Raw genomic sequence first — 21,272 nt, 5'->3', positions numbered from 1 at the left:
GGATGAATTGCAAGAATTTGCATTTTGCAATGTTAGTTTTTTAATTTTGGTTTTGTGTGTGTTTTTAAGGAGTTGGGGTTACTGAAGGAGGCATATTGTTTGAATTGACAAAGCAAATTGAGTATTTATTTGCCTCTCTATATGTAGCACAAGAAGCCTTTGATATAGAAGTAATTCTAATTTGTAGAGCTTAATTAAAGAAGCCAAATTAGTAACTAAACAAAAGATATGTTGGTGTTTTTGCAAGCAAGTATCTATGTGCAAAACCACAGAAAGCAAAAGGAGTTACTTTTCCATGTCCCCTGGCCAAATCACTATTGTTATTTGGTTATGTAACAGAATGGGGTCTAGGAAATTGACTTTCTTTTTTAGAAAATTCAGTAATATCACTAAAAAGGTGATGACATTTTCTAATTCCATTATTTGAAATGTGGATTTATGTGCAGAAATTAAAATGTTTCCAGTTATAAAAGAACAGAAAGAACAGAAGATATAGTAGTAGCTTTTAAGTCTTTTCCATTCGTTTTTTCAGAATCTGTTGGAAGCTTAAGACTTTATGCTTCTGAATGTTAGGAACTGAAAATGTTCCTAGATGATGAAGTATCTGAAGATGAATCGGATTCAGTTTCTTCAAACAATGAAGTCAAGCTACTTTTTCAAATAAGAGAATGTAACCACATTCCTATTAGACATAAACTATGGAAGATTTGGACTTGGTGAAAACTAAACAAGAAACCTTTCCATCTTCTATAGAATCTGATGACAGAAATGCTCACGATTCTGTTGGATATAGCTTAAATACAAACAGGTAACAATGGAAAAGTGTGAATTTTTTTAAAAAGCAGTTCTATATCATATTATATGTTAATTCAGTTAAACAGTTCAATTCACTAGTTTATTAAACATTTCAAACAATAAGTGTTATTTATTATGTATATTTGGATAGTACCCCAATTCACCCTAAATCATAACCTTTTTGGCCTTTGAATTCTGTAGTTTGTTAGTTATATAGTTTCTATAGTTATATAACTTTTATTTATATAACCAGTAACTATATCTAATTAATTTTTGCACCATGTCAATCTGATTTACTCTCCCCCTTTCATGTTGCCCACTTTTTCAAGAGAGAGTTTAAGATCTTACTTTTATCTGGGGAACAGATAAGTAGTAACTTGCTTTTCTATCTGTGGTTTTATACATGAGGTTTTTTGTTTTTTTTTTTTGGAAAATCACATTTCTTTGAAGTCTTATGTCTCAGGTCTCAAAAATTCTTTCCAAATTTTGATTTTAAGGTTACCAAATTGGTGGTTTGTATTATAATAGTACTTTTCCCTATTTGGAATTACACAGTTCAGCAATATCCCTTCTCTACAATGTGGCTGAAATTCAAGGAATTGAAAAAGATCTTTGAACATTTAAAACAGGTGTCACATAGTCCACATACTTGACTCCAGAGAGTCGGTAGCTCCTCATTTAGAGTCTATTTATTTTATTTAGAACTCTGATCAACTTAGTCAAATCTGTAGCAAATTAGAAGTTGAGAGAGAGTCTTCTGGCAGTCACATTGATAATATGAGGAGTGATAGTTGATATCCTGACATCAAGGGAAGGGGCATAAAACTGGGAAAACGCACACACACACACACACATTCCCCCCCCAAAAGGGTTAGTAGGTTTTTGAGGAAGCATCAAGCAGTCCTTATACCTCAGGCCCTGAAGATATTAATCTGTTTACTATGTCGTAGGGCAAATGAGATGATTTATGTAAAATGTTTTAGAAATCATAAAAGGACTGCAATATACAGCAACTGTGTGACCATTGTTCTTAATGATTTTTAACTCTGAGACATCAAGAAAAGTTTAAATTCTGTTAGTTTGGAAAGGTGGAAATTGTAAAACATTTTGGAGAGATTTCTACTTAATATGGCTAAAATAAATATTTTGCCGCTTAACTTTCTGGAAAACTCGATTATCCACAATGGCTCATTTCCCAAGCACTTAAGCTGAAGTTTTAGTCTATACCTCATGTTGAAAAATATACTAACATATAATAGCTTGTACATATTAAAACATTATAAGTATGTTGATCATTTAACTTTAAAAAAAAATTCATACTTAAAACCAAGCTATTGTATGCCATGTTCTTTTATTTCAGTTTCAGTTTCAAACAATTTCAAACAAATCTGATGCTCAGTGTGGCGAGCTGTTGATTTCATTGATGTGGGTACTCTCTCATTGTAGAGGTTTAGATGGCAACTTTCCCATGTTATCTTATATAATTTTTGGCTATATATTTTCATAAATCCTCTTCAGAGGTTCTAACCTATAAATTTAAGACCTTTAATTTTTTACTATATGTGTATGTGTATATGTATGTATGTAAATATATACCCGCTGTGTATATAGGGAAAAAAAGATTAAAAATATATTTTGTGAGGGATATTTGTTCATCTATTATTTCCCTATTCTTGCTCATGACTGACCATTTCCTTTTCTGGTCATACATGTATTTGAAAAATATCTCTTTTTGTTGTTGCCAGTTTATTCTTACCTTGTAGCTTTCCATTTTTCTTTCGGATTTGTAAATTTGGTTCTTTTGAGGTCACAGTATTCTGTGCACAGCCACATAGTGTCATGTGGAGAATTTTGGTCTTGAAGAGATGGCCTTTTGAAGAACTTGAAGAGATTGGTCTTATTGAATGTGCTGTGTGATTTCTCAATGTCAATTCAGTCTAATCTCATACTGGAATTCTGGGTCCACCTCCTTTTCCTTCTGTAGTGTCTGTCCATAGTATATATACACATTGGTGAACTAACTTAACTGCTTTCCCCATTGATAGCTTTTGACTCTCTTGGTTTGAGCAATATGCATTTTTTATCCACTTTGTTTTTTGCAGTGTGGACGGTGAGACAGATTTCTTTTGTATTACCGTAGCCTTTGATGAAAGAAGGCTTTGTAGTGTTCTGCAGCTTGAATGATGCAACTGAAAATCTGAAGCAAGTTATGTTTCGACAGCAGCACTAGATTTGAAAAGAGTTTTTGTGTTATAATAGCTTTTTAAACATTAAGTGGGCTCAATATTTTTGTTTACACTATTAATTTGCTCAGCACATCCATTCGTAGATAATGTAAAGATAAATTTCATTCCAATATATATTAAACTAAATTAGTAAGGGAAGTTGATGAGGTTTACGGTGATTCTAAAGGATGTTTTGTGGTGTAAGTTTAATAATCATTGGTGAAAAGATTCTCATAATACTTTTGAGAAACTGGAAGTTTTAACATATAGTTGCATTAGTTTTTTCTTGTTTTGTTATTTTTTTTATTTTCAGGAAAGCTGACACCTTTGAAGAAATATTTGGTTTTTCTTTTTCAAAATAAAAAGCTATCAGTATTTCTTTCTCTTTTATTCTTCTGTATAATCCTCTGATCAGATTTTCAGCAAATGAGATCCCATTAAATAGAATTAAATACTGTGGTTTTGTGCTGCTTAGCTTAATCTGAACTAGTGAATTATTCAGCTGCTCAGTAGAATGAGGAAAACTTTTGCATTATTTATGTTTCCACAGAAGCAGAAACAGTCTCCTTAGTGCAAATGGATTGTCCTCTTTCTCAGGGAAGAGCAGTGTCTCTCTAATTCAAAGTGCAGTTGAAGTCTTAACCTCTTTTATGCAAGATCTACAAAACTGTGGCAAGGCGGATTCTGAAATTTGGAGGAAGTGTGAGGTAGCTATGGAAGGTTCCATGGAATTCATAGAGAAGAGAAAAATTTGACTTCATAGCTTTGTTGATCCATCCTTCCTTCCTTCCTTCCTTCCTTCCTTCCTTCCTTCCTTCCTTCCTTCCTTCCTTCCTTCCTCCCTTTCCTTCCTTCCTTCCTTCCTTCCTTCCTTCCTTCCTTCCTTCCTTCCTTCCTTCCTTCCTCTTCCTTCCTTCCATCCTCTTTCTTTCTTTCTCTGTGTAATTTGTTGGATGTTTAAAGAATGAAAGATAACCAAAATGCTTGTCTTTGCTACATCATAATAAGTAGATATATTTTGCAATGTTAATTTGTTCTTGTACTGAATTTGTCCTTGTACGATATGTTTCTGCTGAGCAGCATAAAAGCCCTTAAAATTTTAAATTTGGTAATCTAATTTTTAAAAAATCATGGATATACATACCTCATATTTTAATTAGTTGAAAAAAAATGATCCAAAACCTGCTTTGAAGTAAAAATTTTAAAAAAATTGTAAAACAAAATTTCTATTTAGTGTCATATCACATTTACCTGTGATTTTTCTCTGTTTCTCATGAATATTTTTTTTCTTTAGAATGCAGGTTACATTTGAACTCTTCATAAATAACAATAGTGGTCTTAGTTTATTTGTATGTTGAATTTTTTTCTCAAAATAGTCTTCATTGTTGGCTGGAATTGGTGACATTTGAATTATAGTAAAATTTTCACTATGGCAGTTGGATTGGAATGAATTGGATTCTTCACTTTGGCAAAAACAGTGGGTTTGCTTTAAAACACTAATGAGGATTGTAAAATTATCTTTTGTTATATTTAGTACTGTATTGAAGAAAAGCAAATTGATGTTTCATAAGATAGACCTCAAGCAGCAAATTCTTATTATAATGAAAGAGTAGATAAATTGCGGGATACGTATATATCCAAGAAAGCCATCACTAGGAGTTGTATAGATAATTATTGAAGTTTTGTCAATGAAATGTGTTATAAAGTTTAAAAATCTATAATAGTTTTCAAAAATTTTATATATGGATAATTAGGAATTTTTTATTTATGTTTTTCCTTGAGTTTAAATTCAGCCTCAGACACTTTTTAGCTGTGTGACCCTAGGCAAGTCTTAACCTCATTTTCCTCCTCTGCAAAATAGGGATGAAAATAGTACCTAACTTCCCAGGGTTGATGTGAGGATCAAATGAGACAGCAGTTGTAAAGTGCCTAGCACAGAGCCTGGCACACAGTAAGCTCTGTGTAAATGTTAGCGATTGTGGCAGGCCTGCACAACTTGTGGCCAGCCAAAGGATTTTGGGCAACTCAGGAACAACATAGAGGAAAACATCCTTTGTATGTAGAGGAAATCCTTTGGCATGCTGCAAATGGCCAGAGTTGGCCATGGGTCACAAGTTGTGCAGGCTTGTGCTAAGGCAGAGGCTTTTAATTTATCATTAAAAATATGAAACAAAACATGCTTTCATTTGCTTGAAATAATAAGATACTCATTGACATGATTTAAAGTAGATGAAGATTAATTAATTTTGACAAACTCCTGTGTGTTTAAGAACTGCTGCTTTTAATTTTTTTCCTCTGTGGATAACTCAATTTGAAATCCCAAGGAAGCATCCAAATTCATCCACCATATTGGCATCCAAATTTTTCTTCCTGTTTCTCAGTTTAGTTAAAAACAAAACAAAAACACATGTTGTTAGAAACAAAACAAAAACATATTGTTGGCATATGTAATAAGCATTAAATCATTTTCATTTGGATTTGGGAGAACTGCTTGGTTCTGTGTTTAATTCACCAATTCAATGAAAAATCATTTAAAATATTTTATACTTTTTAACATGAATTTGGAGGAAGTGGACCTTTGTTCAAATCCACCTCTGGTTCAGATCTGAGCCTTACCACTTGTTACCCATTGGGCAAGTTACTCACCCTTACTGTGCTTCAGCTTCCTTAGTTGTAAAATGAAAGATTTTTAAGGTCCTTACAACCCTAAATTTATGATCTGTCTACAATCTTTTCATCTATTTGAGTGAGATTTTGAGAGTGCAGTTAATGTTTCTATTCCTTTTGTGCAAATAGTTGATAAAAAGTATAAAAAAAACCCTGTTTTCATTTGGGCAGTTCAGAGTTAAATAGCTGAGAATTAAGTATAATTTGAGAGTACTAAGTAGTTATGCATATTGTGCAAATGCATGGAAATGGTAAATTTTGCCACAAATAAATGATAGGCATCTTAAGAATATTTTTAAAAATAGTCAATGTTACATTTTTATTTTATAATTTAATTATACTCATCTCTTTTAATAGCAAGTTTTGTATAAAATATTTAATACAAGATACTAATAATAGAGAATACACTCTATGTCTCTCTGAGATGTTTCATATCAAATGAAGTCTGATATGGAAGAACAATTATCTTTTCAATAGTCTGTATCCCAAAGTAATAAAAATAAGAATATAGTGCCGTAGCAGGTGTAGACAAATCATTTTGGCTTGTATGTGCAGTAACAGTAGTAATAATAATCCCTGGCATTTATATAGTGCTTTCAGATTTACAGAATGCTTTATAAAGGTACATTATCTCAATTAGCCTAATATACTACAGTTAGCCCATTTTACCGGTGAGGAAACTGGGTGCACAAAGATGAAATGACTTACTCATGGACATACAGTCAGTCATCAAGCATTTATTAAGTGCCTGCTATTTGCCAGGCACTATGCCAGGTGCTGGGTATACAAAGAAAGGCAAAACTACTGTTCTTTTCCTCAAGGAACTCCTATTTTAATGGAGCAGATGACATCTACATAGAGTGGATGGAAGGTGTTAGAGGACGAATTTGAAGCTAGGTCTTCCTTATTCTAACTAAGCAATCTGACTAAACACACTGTCTTCCGTACTTGCTGCTTTTTTCACCAGGCCTGAGTAAAATATTTCTGTTTTCGTTTAGTTTAATTTACTGTATTTCTATAAATATGAACACACTTTGGTTTTTCATTTGTAGAAACTCTGAACATCTTATTGTATTATTTTTAGCCCTTTTTTAATTAAGTCAGTCATATGGCCTATATGTCTCTTCCTTATTTCAGTTTGTATTACATACTTAGATTTTAGTCTAGTTCTAAAAAATAAGGTTTAATTTATCCTAGCATACCTTGTTCAAAAGTTACTTGGTTTAGGAGAAATATTTAATATCACTTAAATAATAGCATTTTATCTTCCTGTGAGTTATTTTCCCTTCTCATGTTTTATTTTCAGTTTAACTTATTATAAATTAGAAAAAAACATTTGTCTCAAATTGGGGAGTAGAAGGAGAATTGAGAAAGAAGCTTTGTAACGCAAATATGACCAAAGTTAGCATGAAAGATTGGGTCACTAATACAAAACACCAAAAAGGGTGGAACTTCTGATATAAATTTGCCCTTGATTTTTTTTTATAGCCAAAGAAAAATAAAGTTTATTAAAGATTCGCCCTATTGGGTAGAGTCTTAAGAAATCTCACCATTTGTGATGCTTGTTTTCACAAGCGGGCCAGATTCAATCTGCTAAGCTAGATTGAATCTGAGCCTTGATTTTCTTATATCATTGTTATTAATTTATTTAGTAAATTAAATTATTCTTACCTCAAGGTATACTCTGCCTTGATCAGATCGCACCTACGGTGTGGTGTTCAGTTCTATTTGATGTTTTCTTTAAATTTGATTTATATCATTTCTCAGGATTTTATTGTATAGAACTAAAATATATGATAATGTATTTAGACTTATTGAAACAGTAACAATCTTAATGTTGGAAAAATGAGTTACTATTGAACACAGACCGTCCAGACAACTTAGTTTTTCATATTTGATTTTCAGCACTCTGTTCTGCTGTGGACATAATCATTTAAGTACCTTGTCCCATTTATAACAAGGGGTGATGGAATTTCAGGAAAATGCAAAGCCCCTTGAGGCAGAAATCATTTAAAAATATTTTTCTTTGTAGCTTGAGTACCTTGAACACAGTAGGTGTTTAATAAGGGCTTGTCGAGTTCAATGGAAAAGTCTTTTAAAGAAAGCTGCAGGGGAGCTACCCATCATCATGCCCCAAGACCATACATGGCAGGGATTAGATTTTAGAGGGTCCGTGAGCCTGGATAGGAAAAAAAATTACATCTTTATTGTGACTAATGTCTGGTTTCCCTTATAATCTTATGTATTTTATTTAATGCATTTATGAATATTTAAGATATTCTGAGAAGAGGTCCATAGGCTTCACCAGCCTACCAAAGGGGAGCCACAGTTAGGATCCCCTTATCTATGGAATAGCTTATTTATCTCTGTTATAACTTGTTTTACTTAAAACAGACAAACTCTGTGTATGACTATATCAATTTAAAGAATGCATTTTGGAGTAATTATTCACACAGTACAGAAGAATTCTTTGGGTTTATGGTATAGGATTTCTTTCACTAGGAACATTTAAGTGTTCAAAAATCATTAACTCTTTGATATGGGTGGGTAAGGAGAATGAAGCTGGAGGAAAACTTCAAGTTAAAGTATTAATTGCCTCCAATAATTGAAGAGCCACCAGAAATGGAACATTTCTTTTTTAAATATTAATTAATTTATTTTTAGTTTTCATCATTCACTTCTATAAGATTTTGAGTTCCAAATTTTGTCCCCCTCCCTCCCCTCCCCCCATCCTGAAATGGAACATTTCAAATGATAATGAAGGTCATTTTGAAGATACTCTTCTTATTCATTTCGTCCAAACTCTAGTTAAAGTATTATAATAGTTTTGAAGGTTTCCTGTATTCAGTCATCTTTATTTTTAGAAGTTCTTCATTGTGGCTTATTCATTTATGACATATTTTGTTAAGAAACATTGCCCTTACTTTAGCCTCCTATTGTGCTGTCGAACGACTAAGACAAAGTTTTCTCTTTTGAATCATTCTTTTTTTTTTTGTTTACTAGGCTAAATGGTTACAGCTATTCAGTTTGGTGGAAACACAGCGACAGCAGCAGATCGTTGCCCAGCAAGAACAGTTCAGTAACCAAATCAAAGTGAGAACTTGTTTGCATGTTCAGTTCAGCTCTCTTTGGCCTTTGCGTATTTTCACTTTGCTGTCCCTCTGAACTACAGTGACCTATGTAATATGTCTTGTACAAATAAATGAGTGTTCTAGAATCAATATTTCAGCTAGAGCATATTTCATCACAATTTGTAAAAATATATGAATATTATAATAAGTTCAGATGGCATTGTTTCATGTGCTTTCTTATTTTTCTTACGCATTTTCCTACATTTTATTTTCAGCATATTGAAGAAGAGATAAGAAGTTTAATTAAGTTGCAGAAGAGTAATGCTTCTCGGTCTTCTAGTAACAGACATTCCCCTGACAAACTGACAAGCAATTTTTCTACATTAGAAAGTCAAATGGGGTTGTGTTCTGAAAGCTGTGAAAGAAATGAGTACGTTGTCAATTATCCTAAACTTAAAGAAACTGAAATTCGGCCAAAAACATTTTCTTCACATCAAGACAGCATTATGGATAGTATCTCAGTGAACAATGGTGGGTATAGTAATTTTTTTACCTCAGAACGAAATTCTTACAAATCTAAAGACTCGAAAGAATTCAAGGAGCACAAAGACATTTCCAAAGGCAAACATGTAACCCCTATGCCCCAGAAGGAGTCATTTGTAAGTGATGTCAAGAACAAGAGCCTGTGTATCCAGACTACAGAAGAGTATGCCTCAGCACTCAAAGAGGACGTCTCTATTTTTCCTGGTGAATATGAACATAATTTTACTAGTGAAAATAAGATTTCTGAAGCACATTGTGGAAAACCAAACAGGTAAGTGATAAGTTTTCTTGCTTTGAAAACAATTTTATTTGTTCATTTATTAAGTTGAGCCCAGTTTATAAAGGCTTTCAGTTGGAATATTGTCAAGGGTACTGACCGGATACCTGAAATATTTATTAGATAGAGCCTTTCAAAACAGGTGTGCTGGTTGGCAGATTATAGGTAGTATTGAAGTTAAATCAGTCAGATTACTTTTAACGCACCCTTGTTCCTAGATGATACATACATACATGCTGCCCTCTACCTGAAGCCTTTGCTGCTTGGTGGATAGGACTTGCCAGATCTGGCTCTTTGTGCCTTGCTGGCATAGCCTGTGAGTACGTACCCAGGATCACTTCTGTGTCACTATTTAGACATCAGAATAGAAGTGTTTAGCAGAGATGGTCAGTCAAATTACCCTGAGGTGTCTTTAGTATCTAGGCAGAGCAAACCTAGTGACTGGCATATGGTAAATGTTTAATAAATCTTGTTAACTAATTTAATAATTTTTTAAACTGTACCTTATAAAGTCTGAATTTCTTCAAGTTTATGCTAGATTGTTACAAGTTGTACTCTCAAAATAGGAATAATTAGAAAGTCCCTATTGTATTTTCCAGTAATTTGACACCGTTGAAAAAACACACCTCTACATTTTTTCAACAGTAGAATTTTGTTATGCGTGTGTTTGAAGTAGAGAAATGTTTATAAATGTACCCTCTTTTATATATTTGATATCTTCACAAAATGTATGTAACTATAATTTTTGCAAATTGGATTACATTTCTATTTCTCCAGGGAGTTAATTATGTAATAAGGGAATTATATGGTGAATCTATTTTGCAAAGCAAATACTCTTTTGAAAAATATGAAGTTAATGCCCAATTTATCTTGTTTATAAAGCTCAGTTTTATGTTATTTATAGATTTATGTATGATACCTATATATATACATTACATATATGCACACACATATGTTTACATTTCACTTTAAGCAAATCATGTGATTTGCTTAAAGTGAAATGTAATACACAGACCCTTTCTGTTGGTCAGTATAATAATCTTAAAGACATTATTGGGCAGTGGCAAATTGTATTTTTAGTTATGTATATTCCATGGCCACAAAATGCATAGTCATCACAAGCCAGTGCGTTTTTATGCTAAAGGAGAATAAACAGAAAACTACAGACAGATAAATGCAAGTTAATGATATGTCATCACCACTGTTGGGGAAATCTGAGCTTAAAGAGCTAGAGACACATACACACACAATCAATCAATCAACCAATCAATCAATCAATCAATCTCTCTCTCTGTCTCTCTCTCTAATTCTACTCCCAGAAGGTCAAGGCCCTTTTTCTCTGTGGGAGATGGCATATAAAAGGACTAACTTTTGTTTACTATTTTTTCATAGTAAATCTTTAACATCATGGGCACAAAAATTGAAACAAAATCAACCGAAGAGAGTACACACTGAAGAGGGATATATCCCATCTGTTCAAGGAAATGAACTAAGGAAAAAATCAACAATTGAGAATGTAGGTAATAACTTCAAGCTGGCATGTTTTTAAACTAATAATTATATTAGGATAGGGCTATGTTATCATTATTTCTATTTGTTTTTATCCTATTTTATTGTTAATTTGCTCCACTGACAAGCAGTTCTTCTAGACTCTGTTTGTAAAGATTGGAAATAATGAGTTGCTATAAACATTTGTTCTGTAGGTGGCTGCCAGTAAAAACTAAGAGGTGAGGATATTATTTTTAAAAATCGTTTTTAAAGGCATTGTCATTTCATGCATTAGAAGTGTTGACATCTAACAATAATTGAAAATTGAAAAATTTAAACCTAAGTAAAAGTTTTTTATTGGTAGGTATATTTATTTAATTGGTACATTAAAAATATGTTATTTTGTTAAATAATTTAAAATTACTATGTAAACAAGCCTATCAAAATTTTGGAAATAATGAAATAGTTGTCTAAAATACGAATGTAATTTATCTCTCCTGTTTCTTGTTGTAGCACTAGCTGTGTTAAAGGGCAGCTAATAAGTTCCAGGGCTTAGAAATTTTAAAAAATACCTTTTAAAATACCTTTTCTGTTGTGACACTTACCTTGTCATTTGGCTTTCAGTTTATCTCATTTATGTGGTTAAAGTAAATAAAAGTTCCTTTTGGCCTCAATTTTCATAAAAGTATCAGTTTTTAATGTAGTACATATAAATTGCAAAGTTTAATTTTTGAAAAATTATGTAGTTGTATTCATGTTATATGTATCTCCTTTGCCATCCTTAAGGGCATTTTTCATACAGTCTTTATAACAATCTACTAGGAAGCAGGAATGAAAAAAGCCATTCACTCAGCCTTCATAAATAAGGCACTATTTATTCTCTTTCTCTATTGTAATTTTTCTTTTCTTCAGTCTATAAAGATTGGTCAGGTCTTGGTTTCTTAACATTCTTTCAACCTTTTCCAGATTTTTTTTTAAAGGAAGGAAAATTAAAAGTATAAAAGCAACATTAACCCTCCTTTTTGAGGTAAGACAAAGTCATGCATATTAAGAAAAACCCTTTAATGCATTGGTGGCTCCAGTATAACCTTATGTGATATGATGTGAAGGCATTTTGCATAATCTGAAGGGAATTTAGACTGACTGAATAACAGCCAGATTGAGAGAACAGCCAAAAAAAAATGCTCTCTCAGTCACCTAGTGGTTGCCTTTCTTCTACCTATCTCTACCTTTTGTTGGAGAATTTTCCACTTCTAGTGAACTTTTAAAACAATCTGTTTTGTTATGCAGTTCAATTGAGTGATTGGATTTTCTTGTGGTTTGTTTCTTGCTGAGTATATGTTGTAGCATGTAGTATATCATAGCTGTATGCCAGTCTAATGTTCTTTTGGTTTTGTGGAGTGTAGATGAGACCAGCTGCAAATTGATGAGGAGTCACTTACTTAAGGAGATTCATACCAGATCAGATCAATGAGTCATCAGGCCAGAATCTGCTTTTCTGGGGAGCCCCAAGGTAGTTAGTGTGACCTTTCACTGATTGAAAGATTGAATGTTTGAAGGACTTTGGTGCGGACAAGGGATTAGTCTTATTCTGCTTGGTCCCAGAGAGTAGGACTAGGAGCAAAGTACCATAGACAATGCAGTGTTAGGGGTAGGCTTGATATGTAGAAATATTTATACTTCGTTGTGATTAAAAGTGGGCAAAAACAGAACGAACGTACCTCACCAGTGAATGGATTCCCTCTACTTGGAGACGATCCTAAGGGACTTGGGAGCAGTGTTGTAGAAGGCTTCTTGGTGAGATGGGAGTTGGCCTAGATCAGAGGTGTCAGACTCCCTGCCCACAGGTAGGAACCAGACTAAAATATCATTGGGAAATATTTAACAAAATATATAAAAGTACAATACAACAGAGATATTGTTAGTTTGTGGTTTTCTAAGTCAATACATGACCTGCAGGAATCCAGTTTCTGTCTGAGGTTGAGGGGCACTGTACTAGATGACCTGACACCACTTCATGCTCTGAGGTCCTCTGGTTTTGAGGGTTTCCTTTAGGATTTCAGTGAGTTCCAAAGGGCAGGTTTTAGTTTAGATAATGCAAAAGCTATCCTGTCTTTTCTGACCCAAACTCCTCATGTAAAAACATATTTTGTGCTGAAGCTGTTCTGAAGCCCATTTTAAAAATGTGGTTTAGCTTAAGCATCTTAGAGAGCTTGTCTTTGTTTCTGTTCCTGTTGTAATATAAGCTCTTGAAGATGAAGGACCTTGTGGGATTTTTTTTCATTTTTCTTTTTGTTTTTTTTTTTTTCCTTTAAACACTATTATTGAGACTAAGGAAGGGTTCTCCTACTTGGATTGTGATAGTTTCGTGGGCTAAAAGGGTTGACCTTTGAAAAGGGTTGTTTATTGCTTCATTGTTTTGTTTCTCATTAAAAGCCAGACCTTTTTTCTTCAGTGGCTGCCCTGTTTTTTAAGAAGCTGTTGAAGGTAAGCTCACCTCTCAGTTCCTCCTGGGTGGCAGCTGAGCAGAATTTTTTTTCTTTTTTTTTTTTTTTTTGACTGCAGATCAGTCTTTCCCTGATCCACTTTTCTTGACTTTTTTGTATTATTGAATCTTTATGGTAATTAGAAAGATGGATTTGAAAGAGGCAAAAGATTGCTTGTAAATTTTTTTGACTGATGAAAAAGGGAGTAAGTAGTACCTTATATGGCTGAGGTATATTAATCCTCCTTCCTGGCACATGGAGAGTTTTATTGATTCAACATAAAAAAATTCTCCTCCTAGGACTGAAGTTTTAAGAAAATCATCTTTAGAGTAAATGGTTAGGAAAATTCTGGATAGTGTGGAGCTATCTTCAAACTGTGACTATTTCTACCGAGATTTATATGCTTACTGAGACTGGGCCTACTGAGATTTATAACCAATTTTCTTTTAAACTATCAACCATAAGTATTTTTCCACTTAGGCTTTGGCATTGATTGCTACTTTTCTTGGTTTTGAAATTTAATTTTATTTGCTATTGTATATTTATGAAATCAATTTAAATGTTCTTCTTAAGGCTTTATGTTCGTTGCTGGACTAACTACTTTAGTTCTGAATTTGTTAAATGATAATTGGTTCAGTTTCTCCTCATCTAGCTTCATAGAGTGAAACAACATGTCCTAATTAGACACTGGAGTAGATGTCATGCAGAATTAATCATACACTGTTAGGGATGGGCAGCTTCCATTTTTTATTCCTCTCCTGTTGCAACTTTTTGTACCTGTGCTGAATGAAACCAAATTGTTTTACTCTTTTGTAAACATTTGGGGGGGCTTCCATATGATACTCATTTAGTGGGCTGGAGAATTGTGCTCAGTAAGTTTAAGCATGACTTTTATAGTAATATTTTGTTTTTTTGAATTGTAGTCTGACTTCAGTGCTGCTACATATCCTCATGTTTTTTACCTTAATAAACCAAATGAAAGCCCAAGTTCTTGGGTATCTGAAGGAACAGGTATGATATCTTTCTAATTTGTTATTTTTTAAACCTTTTTATATTATTTCTTAGAGACTTGCCTATAAATTCTTAGCAGGGAATGATATCCGGTTCTGCTTAAATGCTCACTTATTAGAAATGAGCTTCAATTGCCTCAACAACATTATACATTATTCTACAGAGATAAAAGGAAGTTGTACTTTGGGAGTTATTTAAATCAACTAAGAAAGGATTCTGGTATCATCATTTTTTCTCTGTTCCTTAAAGGAATTTTGAAAATTCAATAATTCAGCTGGTTACACATTTGTTAAATGCTTATTATGTTCAAGGCTCTCAAAATCTCTTCCGTGTAATTAGGTTTTTTGTAATCGATTTGATGAAAAGTCTTGGTTTATAATAATTTAGTTTAACAAACATTTACTAAACACCTATTGTATATGTGAGGCAGTGTACTCAGTTTCTCTTCTTATAAATGTTGAATCTGTGAATTTATATATCTTTAAAACATTTAATTTGCTTTTACATAATAAGCATTTCACCTTGTGGATGTTTGAATCTCATTCATTTCTGGGCTTTTGTTAACTGTTGTGTTCTATATTACTTTTTTCTCACCAAAATTTTATTTATTACATCAAAATAATTTATGTATTCATTTTCTGGACACATAACTTTTTATTTTTTAATGATTTTTAAATTTTTTTTCTTTTTTTAATTTGGTATTTTATTTCTCCTCAGTTACTAATGATTTTTTTAAAAAGAAAAACATATCACCCATTTCATGTAGGCTGCTGACTAATATAACGGGCCATTTTACTTTTTGCTACACTGGACATCCCATTTCTGGTCTCCATATCTTTGCACTGGCTGTCCCTTATGGTCAGAATGCACACTTTTCTCACTCCAACTCTTAGAATTACTAGTTTGCTTCTTAGCTCAGCTTAAGCCTACCCTCCTTCATGAGCCCTTTCTTATCCCTCCTACTCATTCCCCAACTACTGATGCCTTCCCACTGAAATTTCCTTGTATATGTTTTGTGTCTACATGTTGTTTCTCCCTGGTAGAATGTAGACTTGTTGAGCTCAGGAACTGTTTGCTTTTTGTCTTAGTATCCCCAGTTCATAGTGGAGTGCCTGGCACAGAGGGGCTTCATAAATGCTCGTTGGTAGGGGGATTGATAGTCTTATAGAATTTCATGTCGGGAAGGAATAAGAGAGACCATCTAGGGCAACCCTTCATTTTACTAAGAGGTGAAGATGAGATGAGGGGAGGGAATGTTCTCAAGGTTAGGCAATGAGCTAGTGACAGAGTGCCTGGGTCAGTGTGCAGCACATAGTAGGCGCTTAATAAATGCTTGTCGATTGAGTGACAATAAGTTATATAACATACTATGGTTACATATATGATTTCCCATAGTAAGAAAAACTAGGAACGCTTCATTTTCTTCTCTCCATATCCTATTTTCTTTTTCTTATATGCTTTTCTTCTCCTTCACTAGCATCCTTCTCTTTTTCACTCATCTTTCTTTTACCTGTTAGGAATGAATTATTGGAAACTAGAAGAAAAGGACACGTATGACTCTTTGCCTGAGACTTTGGAAAAATCATTTTTAAATATCAACTCCATGAAAGTGTCACCAAACCAGGTATTTTTGTTGTTGTTCACATCTTTGAATGTTTTATAACAACAATTCAAATTTTGGTTTCTCCCACTGTGCTTTTATCTTGTTGGGTCATCCTGTTTTTTGATCCTTAACAATTTCATTTGCTTAAGCTTTGTGATCTACTTAAACTAAAGAAAGATTGGAACATGAATGTGCTGGTAAGTTTATGATGTTTGTCATTTTGCTTAAAATAATCTCACTTGTCAGTTCCCAGCTGAGCCGTCTAAATCATGATCAAATCAATAAAAAGGGCAATATTCTCATTGGAATACTGTTTCTTCTGAGTCTGTAATAACAATTCTGCTTTAGCTTTGAATCACATAATCCTGATTCCCAGGTGTTGTAATCATAGGCCTTTAATTGAAAGATATTTGAACTAATTAGTCTCCTATTGGTGGGGAACCTACCACCTGGCCACTGAATCAGTCAATCAACAAATATGTGAGTCGTGCCCACTCTGCTAGAAGGTTGTGGTGCAGAGAGGAACATGAAAGAACTCATCCCCAAGAAGCCTTCTGTCCTTGGTGGGTGCCGAGTGTAACATGGCAAGTACTAACGAAACAACACAATCTAAAAATGTGGCTAATTAAAGAAGAGAGGGAGGAGAAATAAAGGAAATGAAAGTGACAGGGGAAGGGAGGGAAGGAGAGAAATAAGTAGATAAGGAAGATGGACCTGGAGGCCCAGAGAGAGAAGCAAGTACCCACATCTGCAGAGAAGTGCCAAAAACTAGGCAGCCATGCTAAGAGATGATGGCAATGAATGGGAGAGAGGGAGGAGAGGAAGTCTGATTAGGTGCTATGGTCATTTTGTCCATTGTGGTCTTCATTTTAGCTGTGAACATTGAAACGATGTGTCCCATGTCATTCAGCTAACTCTAAATGGAACTGTAAACACGGGGAGTGATGAGCCTTTGCCCTTCATAGAATCATAGAGGAGCTGAAAAGGACCTCAGAGGTCACGTGGGTGAACCTGTACCTGTATAAGAATACCTGTCATAGCATCTCCACCAACCAGCTGGGTAACCTTTGTTTGATGACCTTCAGTGAGGGGAACCCGCCACTTCTGAGACAGATTATTTTGCTCTTGTTGGATACCTTGAATTGCTAAGGCATTCTTCCTCATATTAAACCTACAATTGGATCTTGGAAGCTTTTGCCCAGTGCTCTTAGTTCTGCCCCCTTGTACCACACGGGCTCAATCCATCTTCTGTTTGACAACCCTTCAAATACTAGAAGATAGTTACCTTGTCTCTTCTGAGTCTTTTTGACTCACTATGTTTGAAGTAGAGAAATGTACCCTCTTTTATATATTTGATGTCTTCACAAAATGTATGTAACTATAATTTTTGCAAATTGGATTACATTTCTATTTCTCCAGGGAGTTAATTATGTAATAAGGGAATTATATGGTGAATCTATTTTGCAAAGCAAATACTCTTTTGAAAAATATGAAGTTAATGCCCAATTTATCTTGTTTATAAAGCTCAGTTTTATGTTATTTATATATTTATGTATAATACCTATATATATACATTACATATATGCACACACATATGTTTACATTTCACTTTAAGCAAATCATGTGATTTGCTTAAAGTGAAATGTAATACAGAGACCCTTTCTGTTGGTCAGTATAATAATCTTAAAGACATTATTGGGCAGTGGCAAAATGTATTTTTAGTTATGTATATTCCATGGCCACAAAATGCATAGTCATCACAAGCCAGTGCGTTTTTATGCTAAAGGAGAATAAACAGAAAACTACAGACAGATAAATGCAAGTTAATGATATGTCATCACCACTGTTGGGGAAATCTGAGCTTAAAGAGCTAGAGACACACACACACACACAATCAATCAATCAACCAATCAATCAATCAATCAATCAATCAATCTCTCTCTCTCTCTGTCTCTCTAATTCTACTCCCAGAAGGTCAAGGCTCTTTTTCTCTGTGGGAGATGGCATATAAAAGGACTAACTTTTGTTTACTATTTTTTCGTAGTAAATCTTTGACTCACTTGACTCACTATGTTATTCCTCATGCTGACTGTTGCAGATTTTGCTTCTCTGGCCCCAGTTTCATATCTTCATACATATTTTTAGCAGATAAAACAACTTGCTATTTCATTAAGAGAGACTGGGGCCATCAAAAATGAATTCTCAGAGGTTCTGTTCTTCAGTCTATGTAACTTCTTAGTACCATCATTTCACTACCAATACACTACTCCTCTCCTTTAGCTACGAAGTGTCCTTCTGGAGATTAATCCTTCTGTTTGCGCTCTTGATCCCATTCACAGAATCAGAGAATTTCAGAGTTGTAAGGAACCTCAACAGCCATCCAGGCCAACTCACACCTGAAAATGAATCTTCCAGTGACATAGTAAGCCTTTATTAAGCACCTACTATGTGTCAGGCACTGTGCTACTTGCCAAGAGGTAATACAGTGTTTGGTTGAAGATCTGTGAAGGAGAAACCATTAATCCTCAAGTCAGCTTTCATTTTTAGATAGCTAAGTGTTAGGAAGTTGTTCCTTTCACATCAAATCTAAATTTGCCTCTCTCTGACTTCTGCTCCTAATTCTTTCCTCTGTGGCCAAATGGAACCAGTCTAATCCCTCTTCAAAACATATTCCCTTTGTCTAATTGTCAGTCTATCTACTGATTCCTTTGATGCTTCCTGCAAACAAGCCCAACTCAGCACTGTTCTTAAAAAGCTTTAACTAGACCCTACCATCATCTCCTCTCTTTCCCTAGAAAAAGCTGTCTATGCTTGTGGTCTCTACTCCCTCCCATCAAACTTATCAGACTTTTGCATTCTGGCTCCTAACCTTCTCACTCAACTGACACTACTTTCTCCAAAGTTACCAATGATCCCTTAATCTCCGAATTAATGGGTTTTTTTCTCAATCTTTTTTCTCCTTGATATTTTTTGCTGTATTTGCTGCTGCTAAGCAGCTTCTAGAGCTTCCTGGATATCCTTCTTTGGGTTTTCATGATACTACTCTTATGTGATTCTGTTCCTACCTGTTCGAAACCTCCTTGGATTCACTTGCAGTCTCATCATCCATATCACATCTATCAGAACCTACTACTCCAGGGTTCTTTCCCAGGTCATCTCTACTTCTCTTTCTTTACTTGACCGCCTGGGGACCTTGTCTGTTCCTGTAGACTTAATTATCATCTCCGTGCAGAAGATTCATACATCTATATTTCCAGCCTCTGAAATTTCTCTTGAGTCTTGCATCACCAGCTGCCTATTGAATATTTTCAAACGGAGTTGTGTCCCACAGATATTTGAAACCCCTCCTATCCAAAAGAGAGCTCTTTATTATTCTCTCCAAACCTGCCCTCTCTTCTGAATGCTAATTTTCCTTGTGTGCATCATCATTTTTCCAGTCTCCCAAGTTAGTAACTTCAGTGTTACTCTTGACTCTTCACTCAGCTTCTTCCCGCATATCAGTTCAGTTCTCGGATCTTGTCTTTCACTACATCCCTTGCATCTGCCCCCTTCTGTGTGTATACATGTGTGAGCACGTGTGTGTACATGCTTGCTCTCTCTCTCTCTCACACGCACACACACACACACACACACACTCACTACTTTCTTCACCTCTTGCCTGGGTTATTGTAATAGTCTCCTAATTGGTCTCCTTGCCAAGTCTTTCTCCACATCCTCCACCCAGCTGCCAAAATGATTTTCCTCAAGTCCAGACTGAATGTGTTACTTACTGACTCAATACACTTCCTACTTAATCTAGAATAAGATATTAATATTATTGCCTCTCTGAGGCTTTTAAAGCACTTTAGACTATTTTTCCAGCCTCCTTGGATATCATTCCCCTTGTCACACACTGTGGTCTAGCCAAGCTAAACTCTTTGCTGTTCTTCAAACAAAGCACTCCATCTCCTGTTTCCTCCACTGCGCTGGTGTGTACCCCATGGCCACAATGCTCTCCCTCCTCATCCCTCCTTATTCCTCCCATCACTTGCCTGAAGATTAAGCTTTTCATGCTTCCCCACAAAGCCTTTTATCGTTATCCCCAACTGCTAATACCCTCCCTCCCTAAACTACCTTGCATTTATTTTGTGTTCTGTATGCTTATATATGTACGTATTGTTTTCACAGTGAAATACAAGCCTACTGAGAGTAGGAAATGCTTCTTTTAAAAAAATTAAAAATCCAATTTTATTTTATTTTTAGTTTCAAATTCTCTCCCTCCCTTTCCCCTCCCACCCATTGAGATGCAAGGGAAAAAAAAAGCTAACATTTCTATAGCACCTACTGTGTGCCAGGCACTGTGCCAAGCCCTTATACAGTTATCATCTCATTCGATCCTCACAGCAGCCCTGGGAGGTGGATTCTCTTATTATCCTCATTTTACAGATGAGGAGACTGATGCCAGCAGAGAGGCCTGGTTACTTGCCCAGGGTCACACATCTAGTAGGTGTCTGAGCCTGGATTTGAACTCAGGTCTTCCTGATTCCAGACCCAGTGCTCTGCTCACTGTGCCAGAACAAGAAAGCAACAGAATGAAATATGCTTCAACTTGCACTTATGTCTGTTGGCTCTGTTTGGGGGATGGATGGGTAGGGATGTTTCATCATGAGTTGTTGAAGTTGGGATTGGTCATTGTGTTGCTCAAAGTTACTTTTAAGGTTGATTATCTTTATAATATTGTTCTTACTGTATACACTATTCTCCTCACTACATCCCACGTCAGTTCATACGAGGTTTCCCAAATCTTCAACATTTCTTACGCACAGTAGTATTCTGTCACATTCATGTGTACTATAACTTATTCAGCCATGCTCGATCGATGGCACCTACTCAGTTCCAAATGGCTCTTCAGAATGGTTGGACTAATTCACAACTCCACTAGCCTTGCATTAGGATACTCATTTTCCTGTATCCCCCAATGGCCCTTGTCCTCTTGGAGCTTCCTCAGCAAAACAAAACAAAACAAAACAAAAAAAAAAAAACCAGATTCTTTGACACTCCTGGGAAGGGAATGAAGGAAGAATGACATGGTTCCCTAACTTTGCTTTGACTTTTTCAAGTAGATAA

General features: G+C 34.8%; 1 protein-coding gene across 1 annotated transcript in view; it reads left to right on the top strand.

Moving 5' to 3' along the window:
• Positions 1 to 536: 536 nt before the first annotated feature.
• The window catches only part of MPHOSPH9 (M-phase phosphoprotein 9), a 51,881-nt gene continuing 31,145 nt past the window's right edge, over positions 537 to 21,272 (top strand). The window contains exons 1-7 of the mRNA XM_036741527.1: positions 537 to 808; positions 3,571 to 3,727; positions 8,691 to 8,780; positions 9,034 to 9,572; positions 10,971 to 11,094; positions 14,476 to 14,563; positions 16,081 to 16,187. Coding sequence (XP_036597422.1) covers positions 699 to 808; positions 3,571 to 3,727; positions 8,691 to 8,780; positions 9,034 to 9,572; positions 10,971 to 11,094; positions 14,476 to 14,563; positions 16,081 to 16,187 — 1,215 coding nt within the window. The 5' untranslated portion in view covers positions 537 to 698. The remainder of the gene's footprint in view (positions 809 to 3,570; positions 3,728 to 8,690; positions 8,781 to 9,033; positions 9,573 to 10,970; positions 11,095 to 14,475; positions 14,564 to 16,080; positions 16,188 to 21,272) is intronic.

This window comes from Trichosurus vulpecula, chromosome 1 (genome assembly GCF_011100635.1).
Source record: "Trichosurus vulpecula isolate mTriVul1 chromosome 1, mTriVul1.pri, whole genome shotgun sequence".
Taxonomy (NCBI): Eukaryota; Metazoa; Chordata; class Mammalia; order Diprotodontia; family Phalangeridae; genus Trichosurus; species Trichosurus vulpecula.
The sequence above is the reverse complement of the archived record's forward strand: the minus strand, read 5'-3'. Positions and strand labels throughout refer to the sequence as shown.